Raw genomic sequence first — 19,049 nt, 5'->3', positions numbered from 1 at the left:
GACTGACACGCTCCCGTGTCTCTCCAGATCCGCACTGGAACTGGTTTTAACCCCTCCTTCACTGACACCAATCCGGCCGAGATAAACCTCTCGCGCCCTTCCTGAACTTTGGCAGACCTGTCCTTCCCTAGCGGTTCACTTAACAGTTCGATACAGCCAGTCAAAATCGCTGTCTTCCCTTTTCCCGTCTCCTTCTTCGGGGCAAAGCTCCTGGACGCAAAGTGTCCGACTTTCCCGCAATTATAACAGACGACCCCAGGAGACTTCCTGCCAGACTGCTCCTGGTCTACCTTATCCTTCTCACTAGCCCCCGGCTTACTTTCTGACTTTTTTGGCGGACTCTCCCCGCCGTCCTGACTACCCTTCTGGTAGCCTTTACTCGGGGAAAACTTCATTTTATGCGTCAACGCATACTCATCCGCTAACTTAGCAGTTGCGGCTAACGTGGCTGCCTCTTTCTCATCGAGGTAGGGTCTCATACCCTCAGGGACACAACCTTTAAACTGCTCAATCAGGATCAGCTGCAGCAGTCTGTCATAATCCCCCTCTACCCCCTTTGAGGCGCACCAACGCTCACAATATGTCTGCATCTCACGGGCAAACTCTAAATACGTGCAGTCCCACTGCTTCCTCGCATTCCGGAACCTCTGCCGGTATGCCTCCGGGACCAACTCATAAATCCTGAGGATGGCCTCTTTCACCACCTCATACCTCTGGGCATCTTCCGCGGACAAAGCTGAGTAAGCTTCTTGGGCTTTCCCTTTCAGTACACTCTGAAGTAAAACAGCCCACTTATCCCTCGGCCAGTCCTGACTTATAGCCACTTTTTCGAAATGGAGGAAGTACCGATCCACGTCGGTATCGTCAAATGGGGGAACCAGCCTAACCTCCTGGGTCGCCCGGAACCCTCCACCTTGGTTCGGCACGAGCCCCTGCTCTGCCCTTAACCTTAACTTCTCCAGCTCGAATTCCCTTTCCCTCTGTTTCTCCAACTGCTGCAACTGTCTCTCTCTCTCTTTCTCTTCTCTCTCCAACTGTCTTTCTCTCTCTTTCTCTTCTCTTTCCAACTGTCTCGCCCTCTCTTGCCTTTCTACCTCTCTCTCCTGCTCTTCTCGCTGTAACTGTCTGTCCCTCTCCTTCTCTTCTCGCTCCAACTGCCGTAGCCGGAACTTGTGCTCGAGTCTCAGTTTTTCAAGCTGCACCTGTACTGCGTCTCCAGCAGGTTTTTCAATAGACACCACCCCCAGCTCGCCTTGGGGAAACACACCTTTTGATACATAGTGCTCTACGATAGCTCTGTGTATCTCCTCTCTCCTCATTGTCGACTTCCCCTTAGCAAGATTCAACCGTTTGGCCACAGCTACCAATTCCGATTTCCTGGCATCCTCTAATGCCTCCAAGGTCGGCGCCTTTATAAATTCCTCAGCCTCCATTTCTGCTGTTTGTCTTTTCTTTCTTTCGGGAATTTTGACCCAATCAATTTACTCCGTCCCAAATTTAGCGTTCAAAATCGCGGACGAGAACCCCACTTATGTTACGTACCCTGTAACTGGGTTGCCAAACCAGCAGAAATGGATCACTCAGTTGGAGTCTGGATTACTAGAACTAAGCAAGTTTTATTAAAGAAACAAGCAACACAGTAATCGAAAAGATAATAAATGCAACAGTTCAGCAATGATAAACACACACGTGCACAGAATTAAGATAACAGCATCAATCAAGCTCTATCGTTGTCTAGGGGTAAATGACCAATTTCAAAGTGACACAAAGTTCAGTCCAATTTAGTTCAGTTCGCAGTAATCGTTGCCATGGCGATGGACAACGTGGGGGGAGGGAGAGAGAGAACGAGAACGACTGATCATTCAGAACGGCTTCCACTCACAGATCGGCGATATTGCCCACAAGCAGCTTTCGGGAGGGTCCTTTGTGATGTCACCTGAAGTCACAGACTGTGACCCCTCCTCCAGATGCGGTCGATCCTCTGCAGTGAACCCGGCACCCAAGCGAGGGTGGACACACACCGGGTTCCCGATGATGGTACCTTTCCACCCTGTGCGTTTATGGCCCGGTACTTCCCACCGACTTGTGAGAGGCGCACCGCTTCCAGGGTCTCGTTACCTCGGGTGTCGTGTGTGTCCTGCCTTAGCGAACCTGTCCCTTTTTATACCCCTGCTGGGGTATCGCCTGTCCATCACTTCAAACAGTTCAGGGTTCAAAGGGGGAGCCGCTCTAGACAGCTCTCTCTCCTGTCCCTTCATTACACATCTCCAGATCGCCTGTCCATCACTTCAAACAGTTCAGGGTTCAAAGGGGGAGCCGCTCTTGACAATACCCAGACTGATGGCTCCTTCATTAACACCTCCAATGCTGCTTCATTGTGTGCCTTATCTCTCCCTCCCCTGAGGACAGGTGGCAGACCACTGCTGATGCCACTGGTGCAAGCCCAGGCCAGCAAACATCCTAATTTATGTGTATTCTCGTCACATAGTGCATAGCTATGCAGTGAGAATTGGTTCAGGGTCAGTGTCATATTCTTCATGTCAGATGTGGAAATTCGGTGAGACTTCTTGTCTCCCTGATAACTACATATGCATGAAGTGCATCGAGCTACATCCCCTTACAAACTGCTAGGGAACTGGAGCTGCAGTTGGATGATGTTCAGTTCAAATGGAAGAATGAGGAGGTGGTAGATAGGAGCTGCAGGGAGATACTCTTCCCTAAACTTGGAGGAAGGTATCTGGGTGACTGTCAGGAAGGGGAAAAGGAATAAAGAGACAGTGTGGGGTACTGTGGCCGTTTCCCCTCTATGATAAGTGTAGCACTTTGGATAATGTTGTAGAGGAATGACATACCGGGGAAAGCTGCAGCAACCAGGCACTGATTCTAACTCTGTGGCTCAAAAGGCATGGAGGAAGAAGAGGAGAGTGATGGTGATAGGGGATTTTATAAAACCATAAGAGATAGGAGCAGAAGTAGGCCATTCAGCCCATCGAGTCTCCTCCATCATTCAATTATGGGTTGATCCACTTCATCCAGTCCTCCCCACTCCCCTGCTTTCATCCCATATCCTTTGATGCCCTGGCTAATCAAGAACCTATCTATCTCTGCCTTAAATACACCCAATGACTTGGCCTCCACAGCCGCTTGTGGCAACAAATTCCACAGATTTACCACCCTCTGACTAAAGTAATTTCTCCACATCTCACTTCTAAAAGGATGTTCTTTAATCCTGACATTGTGCCCTCTTGTTCTAGAATCCCCTACCGTGGGAAAAAACTTTGCCATATCTAATCTGTTCAGGCCTTTTAACATTCGGAATGTTTCTATGAGATCTCCCCTCATTCTCCTGAACTCCAGGGAATACAGCTCAGAGCTGCCAGGCGATACGGTAACCCTCTCATTCCTGGAATCATTCTTGTAAATCTTCTTGAACCCTCTCCAATGTCAGTATATCCCCTCTAAAATAAGGAACCCAAAACTGCACACAATACTCCCAAGTGTGGTCTCGTGAGTGCCTTAGAGAGCCTCAACACCACATCCCGGCTCTTATATTCTATACCTCTAGAAATAAATGCCAACATTGCATTCACCTTCTTCACAACTGACTCAACCTGGAGGTTAACCTTTAGGGTATCTTGCACAGGGACTCCCAAGTCTCTTCGCATCTCTGCATTTTGAATTCTCTCCCCATCTAAATAATTGTCTGTTTATTTCTTCTACCAAAGTGCATGACCATACACTTTCCAATATTGTATTTCATTTGCCACTTCTTTGCCCATTCCCCTAAACTGTCTAAGTCGCTTTGCAGGCTCTCTGTTTCCTCAACACTACCTACTCCTCTACCTATCTTGTATCATCAGCAAGTTTAGCCACAAATCCCTTAATACCATAGTCCAAATCATTGACATACATCGTAAAAGGTAACGGTCCCAACACTGACCCCTGTGGAACACAAATGGTAACCGGCAGCCAGCCAGAATAGGATCCCTTTATTCCCACTCTCTGTTTTCTGCTGACCAGCCAATGCTCCACCCACGCTAGTAACTTCCCTGTAATTCCATGGGCTCTTATCTTGCTAAGCAGCCTCATGTGCAGCACCTTGTCAAAGTGAAAATATTGTTAGTTTCTGGGGATATGAAAGAAACACACGGATGGTATGTTGCCTACCAGGTGCCAGAGTCATGGATGTGTCTGATTAGATCTACAGCATTCTAAAGGGAAGGCAAACACCTAGAACTCTTTGTAATATTGGTACCAATGACATAGGTAGGAAAAGGGGTGCGGTCCTGAAGAGAGAATATAAAGAGCTAGGTATAGAAAGTTGAAAAGCCTGACTTCAATCTATGGATTGCTGCCTGTGCCATGCACCAGTGAGAGTAAGGATAGGATGATTTGGCAGATGAATGTGTGGCCTCGGAATTGGTGCAGGGGGCAGGGTTTCTGATTTGTGGATCATTGGAATCTCTTCTGGGGAAGTTGTGGCCAGTACACAAAGGGTGGGTAATACCTGAACTGGAGGGAGACCAGTATCCTTGTGGGCAGATTCACTAGAGCTCTTGGGGAGGATTTAAGCTAATTTGGCAGCAGGATAGGAACCAAAGTGATGGGTCATAGGATGGGGCAGTTGGTGTACAGGTGGATGCAGGGTGTTTTGAGTCTGTGAGGAAGGATAGACAGTTCATGGAGCAAAATTACAGTCGGTGAGATTGGTTCAAGTATGTCAAGTGTGCTTGAATGTGTTGACGTCCTGAAGAAGGATCTCGGCCTGAAGCATTGACTGTTTATTCATTTCCATAGATGCTGCCTGACCTGCTGAGTTCCTCCAGTAGTTTTTGTGTGTTTTGCTTTGGAATTCCAGCATCTGCACACTTCCTCGTATTTATCAAGTGTGTCTATTTTAATGCAAGAAATACCAGGAACGGTGGTGATGAACTGAGAGCATGGAACTATGATGTTCTGGACGTTATGGAGACATGGCTCTAATGAGGGCAGGAATGACTGCTGATGTTCCAGAATTTAGAAGTTTCAAAAGGAACAGGAAGGAAGGTAACAAGGTGGGGGAGTATTGTTGGTAATCAGGGATAGTATCACAGCTGCAGAAAGAAAAGATGTCATGGAGGGAATGTCTACTGAGAGAGTTTGGGTGGAAGTCAGAAACAGGAGAGAAACAATCACTCTATTGGAAGATTTCTGTAGAATGTCCAAAAATGACCGAGTCACAGAGGAACAGATCGGGAGGCAGATTGTGGAAAGGTGCAAAAACAACATGGTTGTTATCATGGGAACTTAAGTTTTCTGTAATATTGATTGGCCCCTCCTTTGGGCAAAAGGATTAGATGGAACAGAATTTATTAGGTATGTCTAGGAAGGATTCCTGACTCAGAATGTAGACAGACAATTAGAGGAGAAGCAATACTGGATTTGATGCTGGATCGTGAACCAGGTCAGGTGTCAGAGCTCTCAGTGGGACAGCATTTTGGAAATAGTGACTACAATTCCCTGACTTTTACTACAGCCTTGGAGAAGGATAGGAGCAGATGGTATGGGAAGGTATTTAACTGGGGGAGGGGAAACTATGATGCTATTAGACAGGAACTGGGGAGTGTAAATAGAGAACAGATGCACACGGAGAAATTCACAGCAGAAATGTGGAAGCTGTTTGGGGGAACTTTTTTGGGGAAGGGTGGTTCTGGATAGGTTTGTTTCATTGAGGCAGGGAAAGAATAATAGGATAAAGGAAACATGGTTGACAAAAGATGTGGAACACCTTGTCAACAGGAAATACTTAAGTTTAAGGAAGCAAGGATCAGACGGGGCTCTAAAGAGTTACAGGGGGACAGATCAAAAAGGAGCTCGAGAATGGACTTGGGTGAAGGCACAAGAAGGCCTTGGCGAGTAGTATCAAGGAAAACTTCAAGACATTCTACACATACTTTTAAGTACAGGAGGATGGCCAGAGTGAGGGTAAGACTGATCAGGGATAATAGGAGAAATGTTCCTGGAGTTGGAGGAGGTAGGGGAGGTCCTTAATGAATACTTCACCAGTGAGAAGGACCTTGATGATTAGGAGAACGGTGTTGAACAGGTTGATGTGCTTGAACATGTTGATGTTAAGAAAGGATGAGCTAGAACTTTTGAAATAAAGTAGGAACTCCCAGGTTATTATGGGAGGTAAGGGAAGAGAATGCTGCACCCACGGCAATGATCTTTGCATCCTCAGTGGCCACAGGAGTAGTACCAGATGATTAGAGGATGGTAAATGGTATTCCTTAGAAAGGGAGGAGAGATAGCCCTGGGAATTATAGACTAGTAAATCCTACTTCACTGGTGACAAGTTCTTAGAGACAGGATTTATGACTATGTGGTGAAGCATAGTCTGATTAGCGATAGTAAGCATGGTTTTGTCAGGGCAGGTCGTACCTTAAGACCCAGATTGAATTCTTTGTTGAAGTTAGAGCTGTGGATTGATGTATGTGGATTTTAGTAAGGCGTTTGATAAAGGTCCCTCTGGTAGGTTCATTCAGAAAGTCCGGAGGCATGGGATCCAGGTAAACCTGGCTATGTGGATAGAGAATTAGCTTACAATAGAAGGCAGAGGGTGGTAGGAGATGGAGAGTATTCTGCCAAGAGTATTCTGTGATCAGTGGGGTACTGCAAAGATAGGCAGAGTTGTGGATCATGTGGAGGGTTACTACTATGGGACATTGCCAACATACAAAGCTGGAAAGAGAAGTGGCAGATAGAGTTCAACATGAAAAAGTGTGAAGTGATGAATTTTGGAAGTTGGAATCTGAAGGCAGAATACAGGATTATTGGCATGTTTCTTGGCAGTGAACAGGAGAGAGGGATCTTGGAGTCCCATCCGTGGATCTCATAAAGCTGCTGCACAAGTTGATAAGGTAAGAAGGCTGATGGTGTGTTGGTCTTCGTTAGTCAGGGGATTAAGTTCCAGAGCCACAAAATAATGATACTGCTCTATAAAACCGTGGTTAGACCACACTTAGAATATTATGTTCGGTTGTAGTTGCCTTATTATAAATGTGGAAGGATGTGATAGCTTTAGAGAATGCAAAGGAGATTTACCAGGATGCTACCTGGACTAGAGGGTGTGTCTTATGAGGCAAGGTTGAGTGAGCTAGGGCTTTTCTCTTTGGAGCAAGGAAGAATGAAAGGTGACTTGATTGAAGTGTGCAAAATGATAACACAAGAGGTCACAAATTTAAAGTGATTAGAGGAAAGTATAGGGGGTATGTCATTGATGGTTTTTTTTTACACAGAATGGTGGGTGCATGGAATGTGGTGCACGGGCAGTGGTGGAGACAAATACAAAGATGTTTAAGAGGCTGTTAGGCACATGAAGATGGAGACACAGGGACCATTTACAGGTAAAAGGGGTGAATTAGTCTGGCACAACGTTGTGGGCCTAAGGGCCTATTCCTGTGCTGTACTGGTTTATGTTCTAAATTTAGTGATAATATTTCCAGCTGAAAGAATTTGAGCTGATTTCCCATGTTCACCACAGCAACAGGTCTTGTAGCATCAATTTTACCAGGTTGTTACTGTGGTTAAGAAACAGATTCAACTGAACATCAGTCAGGAAAAAGTTATTGCCTTCTTTCGTTCCATCATCTCTGCAGTTGACCTGAATTAACTTAGTGATTACCCCCCTGTCTACAGCAGACTCCCCACATTTTACCATTATCTACATACCAGGAATACTTGCATATTTGCCTATTTGCAGTTTTATTCCTGACATTATCGACATTTATGTACTTGCTGGCATGTTGCGTCTGTCACCAAACACTCGCAGGTCGTATTTGCAATTTGTTCTTCTGTAGCAGTGTTTCTTTTGATGTTTAGATATTAAATCCTTAGAAGTGTGTTGATGCTTGTACTTGTATTTTGCATTTTAATGTAGAACTTTCAGAGTGTAACTGGCCATTGATACAAATGATGTGCAGGGCTGCTTGAGAAGTGCCGTAAATTGTGGATTTGTTCATTTTGAATATAACATGGGGTCTTCACACAAGAACACAAGAAAAAGGAGTAGGATTAGGCCACCAGTCCTCCTAAGACCTCCAACCATTCCATTTAATCATGGCTGATCTGTGCTGACCTTAACTCCTTTTCTGTGCCTTAGCCCAAAACCCTCAAGCTCTCAGTGTTCCAAATAGCTATCGTTCTATTCTTCAAATATATCTCATAATCTGGCTCCCGCCATGCTTGGGGACAGAGAATTTCAGACTTCCTACTTTCAAAAATTTTTACACACCTCAGTTTCAAATAACCCATATTTTGTAGCTCTTTTCCTTTGTGCAGAACATGGAGGGAATCCGTCACTAGTTGTGCTCACATATTGGACATTCTTTTCCATTAACATCATTGGACGTGATTGTGCTGGGCCTGAGTGGAGCCAGCCATAATTTATTAAAATCTATTTAGTTATAGCCCACGTCACCCAGTTAGACCCATATGACCAATTAACCTACTAATCCATACACCTTTGCAATGTGGGAAGAAATCGGAGCACAGAGGCAAACCACGCATCACAGGGAGTGCATACAGGCTCCTTACTGACAATGACGGGAATTGAACCCAGCTCGCGGGCACAGTAAAACGATGCACAAATTGCTACCTACTGTGCCACCCGTAATCTTGAATAATTTAAACTTTTTGTTGTTTACCTGTAATTTTAGAAGCAGCATAAAAGGTTAAATGCACTATACTGGCTCTATGTTTGGAATGTATTGTTGGTGTTTTTGGGATAAAGTTGATTTGTTGGAAGAGGCATACAGTTTCCAATATTTTCTGTTTAATTACTTTGTTAGCTGGAGAGGCAGATGTTGATGCAGAACGAGATGAGACAGAGGCAAATCGCAATGCAAATTGCCTGGTCCCGTGAAATAATAAAGTACTTTGGAACTTTCTTTGGACTTACAACAGCTGGTTTAACAATAGGGTAAGTACTATTGGTTGTTTTGAAATCACATATCATCATTATGTGCTGTGTCATATGACGCAGGCATTCATGGTCTTTTACCTTGATTGTTCTTGGCAAAATTTTTCCACAGAAATGGTTTTCCATTGCCTTCTTGTGGGCAGTGTTTTTACCAGATGGGTGATCCCAGCCATTAGTCATAGTCAGAGTCATAGTCATACTTTATTGATCCCAAGGGAAATTGGTTTTTGTTACAGTTGCACCATAAATAATTAAATAGTAGTAAAACCATACATAATTAGTAATATGTAAATTATGCCAGGAAATAAGTCCTGGACCAGCCTATTGGCTCAGGGTGTCTGACCCTCCAAGGGAGGAGTTGTAAAGTTTGATGGCCACAGGCAGGAATGACTTCCTATGATGCTCAGTGTTGTATCTCGGTGGAATGAGTCTCTGGCTGAATGTACTCCTGTGCCCACCCAGTCCATTATGTAGTGGATGAGAGACATTGTCCAAGATGGCATGCAACTTAGACAGCATCCTCTTTTCAGACACCACCATCAGAGAGTCCAGTTCCATCCCCACAACATCACTGGGTTTACGAATGAGTTTGTTGTTTCTGTTGGTGTCTGCTACCCTCAGCCTGCTGCCCCAGCACACAACAGCAAACATGATCGCACTGGCAACTACAGACTCGTAGAACATCCTCAGCATCAACTGACAGATGTTAAAGGACCTCAGTCTCCTCAGGAAATAGAGACGGCTCTGACCCTTCTTATAGACAGCCTCAGTGTTCCTTGACCAGTCCAGTTTATTATCAATTCGTATCCCCAGTTATTTGTAATCCTCCAGCATGTCCACACTGACCCCTTGGATGGAAACAGGGGTCACCAGTGCCTTGGTCCTCCTCAGGTCTACCACCAGCTGCTTAGTCTTTTTCACATGAAGCTGCAGATAATTCTGCTCACACCATGTGACAAAGTTTCCTACCGTAGCCCTGTACTCAGCCTCATCTCCCTTGCTGATGCATCCAACTATGGAAGTCATCAGAAAACTTCTGAGGATGACAAGACAAGATTATAAATACTCTTCAGAAATTGTCTGTCTGGCGACAGTGGTGACATAAACAGGACTTCTGATATGCATCACCTGCTCAAATGACCATCCACTACCTGCGCCCTTGGCTTCACGTCACCCTGATAGGAGGTTGGGGGGGGGTGGTGCTAAGCATGTGGTACACCTCTCCCAAAGGTGACCTTACAAGCTAGTGGAGGGAAGGAGTGCCTTACACCTCCTTTGGTAGAGATGTATCTTCACCCCACCACCTGATTTATGTATGTACATCTATTGGAACATTGCTTATTTCACAACCTGCTGTTTGTTGATTCTCCAGTGACCCACAAGAAGCAGATCAGTGCTGTTAAAGAAATTTTTTCATTGATCATAGAGGTGAAGTCAAACAGAGAAATGTGGCGGGAGATCATGTCCCTTAACTATGAATAGTTCCATCCCGGCTCTGTATTTCTCCAGAGGCTGCTAGCAATAACATTTCATTGAAATAGAACTAAAAATAAATCAGTGTATGATTTTTAACCTAAAAATACAGTGCCACAGAAACGCTAAATGATACTGATGACAGGAAATGCCCACCAATCTCCCCTCTCAAATGAATAAGACTTGCTTTTCAAATCTAGAGCTACTCATGACAAATAATGGCCCCACAATCTCAAACATTTTGGGAAATCAAATCCCCAGAGGTCACTGAAGGATTTAATAAACTGAAGTCAATAAACTGATATAAGTCATGGTGATTATTTCATTTTGTCATTGAACATCGCTTTTGTTCACTAATGTCCTTCAGGAAATTCACTCTGGCCTCTCTGTGACTCCATATCCACATGAGAGAAGTTGTCTCTCATCAGTGCAATAAATGGTTAGTGTTTGCCTTGTCGATAAAAGGTAAATAATAAAGCACATTTGGGCTTAAATTTCACTGGTTTGTTCCTGGGTGCTATTACATTGGTCTATGTTGCTTAAGAGAGCTCAGAAAAACTGTACATTTCATTGATGCTAATTGATAAGCACTCCTCCATTCCAGGAACAGCAGAACTCCTTAGTGCTTCCAGTACAAACGCATTCAGCCAAAGCTTCTTCAGTCATTAAAGACACAAATACATAAGAGCAGGACACTTGTTTAGCTTCTAGAGACTAAGATATCCTTCATTAGGTCTGTCCTGTGATTCCTGAGGGAACAGAGTGTTCTATTAGTTTTACCATCAGGTGCCTTGAAAGATTGGGTGGCCCAGACAGAGATCCTCCAATGTTAGAGATGGTGGGAAAGAGTCAAAGAACTTAGGGTTCTGAATGCCTACACTTTGTAGAAGTCTGTAATGCCAATGCTTACTGTTATACATACTACAAGATGTATTTCGTTTATGGACGTGATGTAAATGGGATTAGTGCAGGGAACAACAGGTGGTACGGACATGGTTGGCTAAAGGGACTATTTCTGTGCTACACACAATTTATGACTCTACGAAACAAGGAATGTTGAGAGTCTGGACCCAGGGTGCGTGGAAGCTATCTTTTACGTCTCCTTCTCAACCACTCTGGTGTCATCCAAAAAGAGTATGCTGATGTGCAAAGTTCAAAGTAAATTTATTATCAAAGTACAGAGATGTCACCATATGCTACCGTGAGATTCATTTTCTTTTGGGCATTTGCAGTAAATTCAAAGAAACACAATAGAAAACAATGAAGAATAGACAAATAACCTATGCACAAAAGACAACAACTTGTGCAAGTACAAAAGGAAACAATATAATAATAAATAAAGCAACACAGATAAAAGTTGCTGGTGAATGCAGCAGACCAGGCAGCATCTCTAGGAAGAGGAAGAGGTACCTCTTCCTAGAGTTGCTGCCTGGCCTGCTGCGTTCACCAGCAACTTTTATGTGTCTTGCTTGAATTTCCAGCATCTGCAGATTTCCTCGTGTTTGCATAATAATAAATAAATATTGATAACATGAGTAGTTGAGTAAAAGTAAAAATGAGTCCATTAGTTGTGGAATCGGTTCAGTGCTGGGATGAGTGAAGTTACCCTCTCTAGTTCAAGAGCCTGATGTTTGAGGGATTGTGAAGAGTGCTGTATATTGACTGGCTGCATCATAGCCTGATATGGAAACACCAATGCCCTTGAATGAAAATTCCTACAAAAATAGTTGATGCGGCCCAGTCCATCACGGTAACGCCCTTCGCAACTATTCAGCACCTCTACATGAAATGCTGTTGCAGGAAAGCAACATCCATTATTAGGGCCCCTGTCCCACCACCCAGGACATGCTCTTTTCTCGCTGCTGCCATCAGGAAGAGGGACAGGCACCTCAGGACTCACACCACCAGGTTCAGGAACAGTTATTACCCCTCAGCCATCAGACTGTTCCACCGAAGGGGATAACTTCATTCAATTTCACTTGCACCATCATTTAAATGTTCTCACAACAAATGGACCCACTTTTCAAGACTCTTCATCTCATGTTGTTGATATTTATTTATTGTTGTTATTTCTTTCTTTTGTATTTGCAGTTTGTTGTCTTCTCCACACTGGTTGAATGCCCGAGTGAGGTGTTCTTTCATTGATCCTATTACGTTTATTATTCTGTAGATTTATTGAGGATGCCGGCAAGTAAATGAATTTCAGAGTTGATGTTTATGGACTTTGATAATAAATTTACTTTGAACTTTAACAACTGAACCTTAGCCCATAGGTGCGTATTTTGAAAGGAAGATCTAAGGAAACTAATTCTTCCTTCTTCCGATATCTGCATTTCAGATCTGACCTGGACTGTTTTCTTTGTGCAGAGCTATGAAGAAGAAGTCACCAAAACTTCTGGTCCCCATTATTCCCCTGAGCTTCATTTTCGCTTATCAGTATGATCTGGCCTATGGAACATTAATGTTGAGAATGAAAGGTAAGATGCATCAGTAATGTCACTACAACTTTATGAACACTGTCAAGGACTGGAGTTGTTTCTGTTGAAACGTTTGAGATTACACTAGGCTTTATAATTTAGTTGAAACTGGTAGATTTACGACAAATAGAGAGGAGTTGTTTCCTATTTCATGTAATCAAGACAAGAAACCATAGAAAGGGTTTCTATGACAGGATGTGGAAACCATAGAAAGGGTGCAGAGAAGATTTACAAGGATGTTGCCTGGATTGGGGAGCTTGCCTTATTAGAATAGGTTGGGTGAACTTGGCCTTTTTGCCTTGGAGCGACAGAGGATGAGAGGTGATATGATAGAGGTGTATAAGCTGATGACAGGCATTGATCATGTGGATGGTCAGAAGCTTTTTCTCAGGGCAGAAATGGCTAGCACGAGAGGGCACAGTGTTAAGGTGCTTGGAAGTAGGTACAGAGGAGGTGTCGGGGTAAGTTTTTTATGCAGAGGGTGGTGAGTGCGTGGAGTAGGCTGCAGGCGACGGTGGTGGAGGTGGATGTGATAGGGTTCTTTAAGAGACTCCTGGAAAGGTATATGGAGCTCAGAAAAATAGAGGGCTATGGGTAACCCTCGATAATTTCTCAGGTAAGGACATGTTCAGCACAGCTTTGTGGGCCAAAGGGCCTGTATTGTGCTGTAGGTTCTCTATGTTTCTAAGACAGGAAAATGTAACAAAATTAGAATTGGCGAATTTGAGGATAACGTCACACAAAATATGATGGAAATCTGGATCTTCTGGCCTAAAAAGATGCTGAGTCATAGTTACAAACAATGCACAAACTGATCATCAGACATTTTTGTAAACAAAGGAAAAAGCAGGAGAAGTCACTTAGCCCCTCGAGTTTGCTCTACCATTTAGTAAATTCATAATCTTTTACTCCCACTAACATAAAAATATATGTTGACTTTGTTTGATAAACTTGCGCTTTCCAAAGTGCCCTGCTGTGACTCTTAAATAACAACTTCTCACATTTCCCCTATGGTCAATGTCAACCAAAGCTAAGGCTTGTGAAACCAAGATGATTTGATGAATTGTGATAAAGACCGTTCATAATCTGCTTGAAGATTCAAGAGGAGAATGTCCCAGTCCTGTTACCTTTATTGTTCTAGCTAATTTTCAATTTTTGAGTAATAGGTTATCAAATAATTAATTTTACATTCACCATTGTTTCTAAGAACATTTACTAGTGTTAATTTATTCATTCAAGTAAATTGCTCTTGAAGCACTGCGGCAACAGTTTAACTTTCGATAACAAGATTCCTCTCAATTCTTCTTCAACAGTTAATGTCAACCGCAGGCTGAATTCAATCATGTACTTAAATAAAACTTTGTTTGGTTTTCATAAGACCATAAGACACAGGAGCAGAATTAGGCCACTAGGCGTATAAAGTCTGCTTCGTCATTCCATCTTGGCTGATTTATTATCCATCGTGACTCCCTTCACCTACCTTCTCCCCAAAACCTTTGACTAATCAAGAAACTATCAATTTCTGCTTTAAATCATTTGGCTTCCACAGCCGTTTGTGGCAATAAATTCCACATATTCATCACTCTGACTAAAGAAATTCCTCCTCTTCTTTGTTCTAAAAGGCCTTCCTTCTATTCTGAGGCTGTGCCCTCTGGCCCTGGATTCCCCCACTACAGGAACTTTCTCTCCATGTCCACTCTAACTTCGATTTCCAATATTCAGTAGCTTCAATGAGATCCCTGCACCCCCTCCCCACATTCTTCTAAACTCCAGCAAGTACAAGCCCAGAGCCGTCAAGCACTCCTCATACATTAACTCTTTCACTCACAGGATCATTCTCACGAACCTCTTCTGGACACTCTTGAATGCCAACACACCTTTTCTTAGATAAGGGGCCCAAAAACTTTTCACAATATTCCAAGGGTGGTCTGACCAATGTCTTATAAAGCCTCTGCATTATATCCTTTCATATTCTAGTCCTCTCAAAATAAAATCTAGCATTGCATTTGCTTCCTTACCACTGACTCAACCTACAAGTTAACCTCTGCTTTGATTGCACCTTTGATTTTTTGAATTTGCTCCCCATTTAGAAAACAATCTATGCCTTTATTCGTTTTACCAAACCACATAACCATATGCTACCCAGCACTACATCTGCCACCTCTTTGCTCATTCTCCTACTCTGTTGAAATCTTTCTGCAGATTCCCTGCTTCCTCAATTTTACCTGGCCCTTCACCCATCTTTGTATTGTCTGCAAACTTGTCCACAAAGCCTTCAACTTCATCATCAAAATCATTGACATGTAATCTGAAAGTAAGCAGTCCTAACACTGACCCTTGTGGAACACCACTGGCAGCCAATCGGGAAGGATCTCAGCCTGAAACATAGCCAGTTTCTTCACTTAGGTGGACGATGCTACCTGACCTGCTGAGTTCTGCCAGCACTGTGTGGGTGTTGTTCTGGATTTCCAGATCTGCAGGCTCTCTTGTGTTTAACCCCTTTGTTGCCACTCTTCTCCCTCCTGTGAGTCAGCCAATCTTAGATCCATGTTGATGTCTTTCCTGTAATACCATGGGCCCTTGTTAAGCAGCCTCATGTGCAGCACTTTATGTAGCCCTCTTAAAAAATCCAAGTAAATAAGACCCATTGACTCTCCTTTGTCTTGCCTGCCTGTTATTTGAAGACAGTTTCTCTTTCAGTCAGTTACATAAAGGAATGTGGCTTCATGTTTTACACTAACTGGTTCATTTCTCATAAAGGAATATAATAGTTGTATTGTTTCTGAAGTTGTATGCCTTGATGCTGTAGCACCAGATTGTAAGCACCAGAAGGAATTTTCAACACTTATTAAGAAAGGCATTGTGTGTGGATGTGTTGAATGTGAAAGAAATCTCAGCATCTATGCATCTATTTTCTAAATTAAAAAGAACTTTAGATGAGGATTAAATATCTGGCAATAATATGGATTTGATTGTCACAATTTTACATTCCAGATGAGGCAGAGAACATCATTGATACAGAGCAAGCAGTACTTGGGATGCCAAAAGGGGTGCCAACGTTTGAAACCATCGAAAAAGCAAGGAGGGCTCGGACTCCAGTTTTCATGCAAAAGTAGACTACTAAATAAAAAAAAGACCCAATGGATTGAAGACAAAGAACGTATGAATGGTACACATTTGTCCCTGCAACTGTCTGTTGAATCATCCTGTAGTTTTTATCGTAATAAATTGTTCTTTCTTTAAGAAAGCTTCAAACATTCTGGATTTTTTTCATTATCAAACTGAGTGACAAACAATCTTCGGGGTCAAACACCATCTGTGGAAAGTGTTGGCCGACAAAAGGCAAGGAGTGAAAATATAGATTGAAAAGATCTGGGTGAATCCAGTCTTTTTTCAGCAGATTAGATGCAGTAAATGTCGGAGTTAGACCCCTACCGGAGGTCGGAAGAGACAGAGAGAATAAGAAGGACTAGCTTCAGGTAAGGCCGGTCTTTTTTGGCGCAGTAAGGGTAAGTGTCAGTGTCATAGGGCGAAACTCAACTGCAAATAAAAGGAAGGTAGAGTCAAGTGGAGTGGCCATTGCTAGGGGAAGAGTTTGGCTTAACAGGCTTCAGAGAGAACAGGCAGAGGCACAGAGAAGAAGAGGTAAGCCTTTTGTTTTAATACAGAGTAGTCAGGATGGAATGCCCCTCCTGTCAAATGTGGGAATTTGGCATACCTGAAGCTTTCCCTGATAACTACATCTGCGGGAAGTGCACCCAACTTCAGCTCCTGACAGACCAGGTCAGGGAGTTGGAGCTGGAGTTGGATGTACTCATGATCATCCGGGAAGCTGAGGACTTTATAGATGAGCCTTTTGAAGAAGGGGTCACACTCAGAGTACAGGCTTTGGTCAGTAAATGAGTGACCACCAGGAAAGGTAAGGGGTTTTCCTGTGGCCATTCCCCTCAGCAACAAGTATACCTCTTCTGATACTGCTTGGGGGGTGGGGGTTGGGGAGGGGGAGAATGGCTCCTGGGTGCAAGGGTCGGGGATGTATCGAGGTCGTGGTGCATATTGGCGCCAATGCCATAAGCAGTAAAGGGAAAAAGATCCTATGCAGTGAGTATCTAGAGTTCGGAAAGAGGTTGAAGAGAAGAACTTCCAAGGTAGTAATCTCCAAATTATTCCCAGTGCCATGGGCTAGTGCAGGTAGGAATGGGAAGATAGCACAGACAAACGAGAGGCTGCAGAGATGATGCAGGGGACCGGGTTTCAAATTCATGGATCATTGAAACCTTTTCTAGAGTAGCAGTGACATGCACAAGAGGGACGGGGTTGCACCTGAATTGCAGGGGAATCTATATCCTAGCCAGGAGGTTTGTTAATGCTACCTAGGAGGGTTTAAGCTATTTTTGCAGGGGCTGGGAACCAGAGCACTAGGTCAGTAAGTAAAGGATTGGACAGGAAGGTAGAAGTCAAAGAATTTACTGAAGGGAAAAGTCGAAATAACATATGACGGGTTGGATAGTTTGAAGTGTGTGTGTTTTAATGCTAAGGGTATTTTGGGTAAAGGTGATGAATTTAGAGCATGAGTCAGTGCCTAGAACTATAATGATATGGCCAATACTGAACTTGCTTTAGAGAGGAGTAAGAATGGATGATTAATGCACCAAGTTTTTGAAGTTTTAGAAAAAATAGAGAGGGAGGTAAAAGTGTGTGTGGGGGGTGGGGGGGAGTTGCATTACTAGTCAGGGACAATATCACAGCTGCACTCAGGGGAGACATAATGAAGGAGTCAGACACTGAGTCCATTTGGGTAGAACTCAGGAACAGAAAGGGTGGGATCACACTGATGGGATTATACTACAGACCCTCAAATGGCCACCAGGACATTGAGGAACAGATATGTAATCAGATTAAGGAAATGTGTAAAAATAATCGGAATGTTTTCATGGGGGAGTTTCAACTTTCCCAATATAAACTGGAACCTTCTTAGTGCAAGGGGTTTAGATAGGGAAGGATTTGTTAAGTGTATCCAGGAGGGTTTATTAAATCAATATGTGAGCAGTCCAACAAGAGGAGGGGCTATACTGGACCTGCTATTGAGTAATGAGTCTGGCCAGGTTTCAGGATAGTTATAGGTAAGTTGTTGTTGTTCGTCCATCGTTGACGTCGATGAGGACCTCGACACCATTATGATGGTGTTGAGACTAGCGCGTGATTTGGATTTAAGTGAGGGAGAGTTGCGCAGCGTCAGCCTCACTCTCTCTTCCCAATTCCCATCTGGGTCCAGTGGCAAGACAGAGTCTAGACGGCTGGAGATGGGACTAGGCGCAGTGGATGACCAGGACATCTTCTGTGTCTTGTCCTGCTCTACATGTTCCACGACGCTTGCAGAGACCGCCTTCTTAACCGTTGGACCTTCCATTGGTCTCGTCCGCTCAATCCGCTGGAGTCTGTCTTCACATGCAGAGATGATGCAGGGGACCGGGTTTCAAATTCAAATTTATAGGTAAGTACAGATATGGTCTTTGCAGGAGAGTTTTAAATTGGAGTAGGACAAATTATGAGGGTACTAGGCAGTAACTAAGAACTCATTGGGAACACTTCTTTTTCTGGCAAGTCCACATCAGACATGTGAAGGGTATTTAAAGATCAATTGCAGAGAGTACAGTAAAGGTATGTTTCTGTTAGAAGGAAGGACAAGGAAGGAAACTAAAGAGAACCTTGGATGTCTAGACAAGTGATGAATGCAGTCAAGAAGAAAAAGGAAAATGTTGTAAAGTTTTAAAGGGTAAGATCAAACAAAGCATATCAGAAATATAAGGAAGCCAGAAAAGTACTAAAGATGGGAATTAGGAAAGCCAGGAGGGGCCATGAGACATCCTTGGCAAGTAGGGTTAAGGTGAATCTCAAGCCATTCTATACATACATCAAGAGCAAGAGGGTAACTAGGGAGAGTGTAGGACCACTCAAGAATAAAGAGGGGAATATTTGCTTGGTTGCAGAGAATGTGTGTAAGGTACTTAACGAGTACTTTGCTTCAGTATTTACCAAGGAAAAGGACATAGAGGACCTGGAGATCAGTGCTGAGTGCATACATACATTACAGCATCTAGAGTTTGAGGAGGAGGAAGTGGTTGGCATCCTAATGAGTA

The 19,049-nt window shown here is 43.6% G+C and overlaps 1 protein-coding gene across 1 annotated transcript in view; it reads left to right on the top strand.

Annotated features, from left to right (window-relative positions):
- The window catches only part of plgrkt (plasminogen receptor, C-terminal lysine transmembrane protein), a 54,928-nt gene extending 38,772 nt beyond the window's left edge, over positions 1-16,156 (top strand). Inside the window, exons 3-5 of the mRNA XM_063048928.1 lie at positions 8,829-8,959; positions 12,800-12,909; positions 15,904-16,156. Of these exons, the coding sequence (XP_062904998.1) occupies positions 8,829-8,959; positions 12,800-12,909; positions 15,904-16,025 (363 nt within the window). The 3' untranslated portion in view covers positions 16,026-16,156. The remainder of the gene's footprint in view (positions 1-8,828; positions 8,960-12,799; positions 12,910-15,903) is intronic.
- Positions 16,157-19,049: the final 2,893 nt, after the last annotated feature.

The sequence above is a fragment of the Mobula hypostoma genome, chromosome 5, assembly GCF_963921235.1.
Source record: "Mobula hypostoma chromosome 5, sMobHyp1.1, whole genome shotgun sequence".
In the NCBI taxonomy this organism is placed as follows: Eukaryota; Metazoa; Chordata; class Chondrichthyes; order Myliobatiformes; family Myliobatidae; genus Mobula; species Mobula hypostoma.
This window is presented reverse-complemented; position numbering and strand designations above follow the sequence as displayed.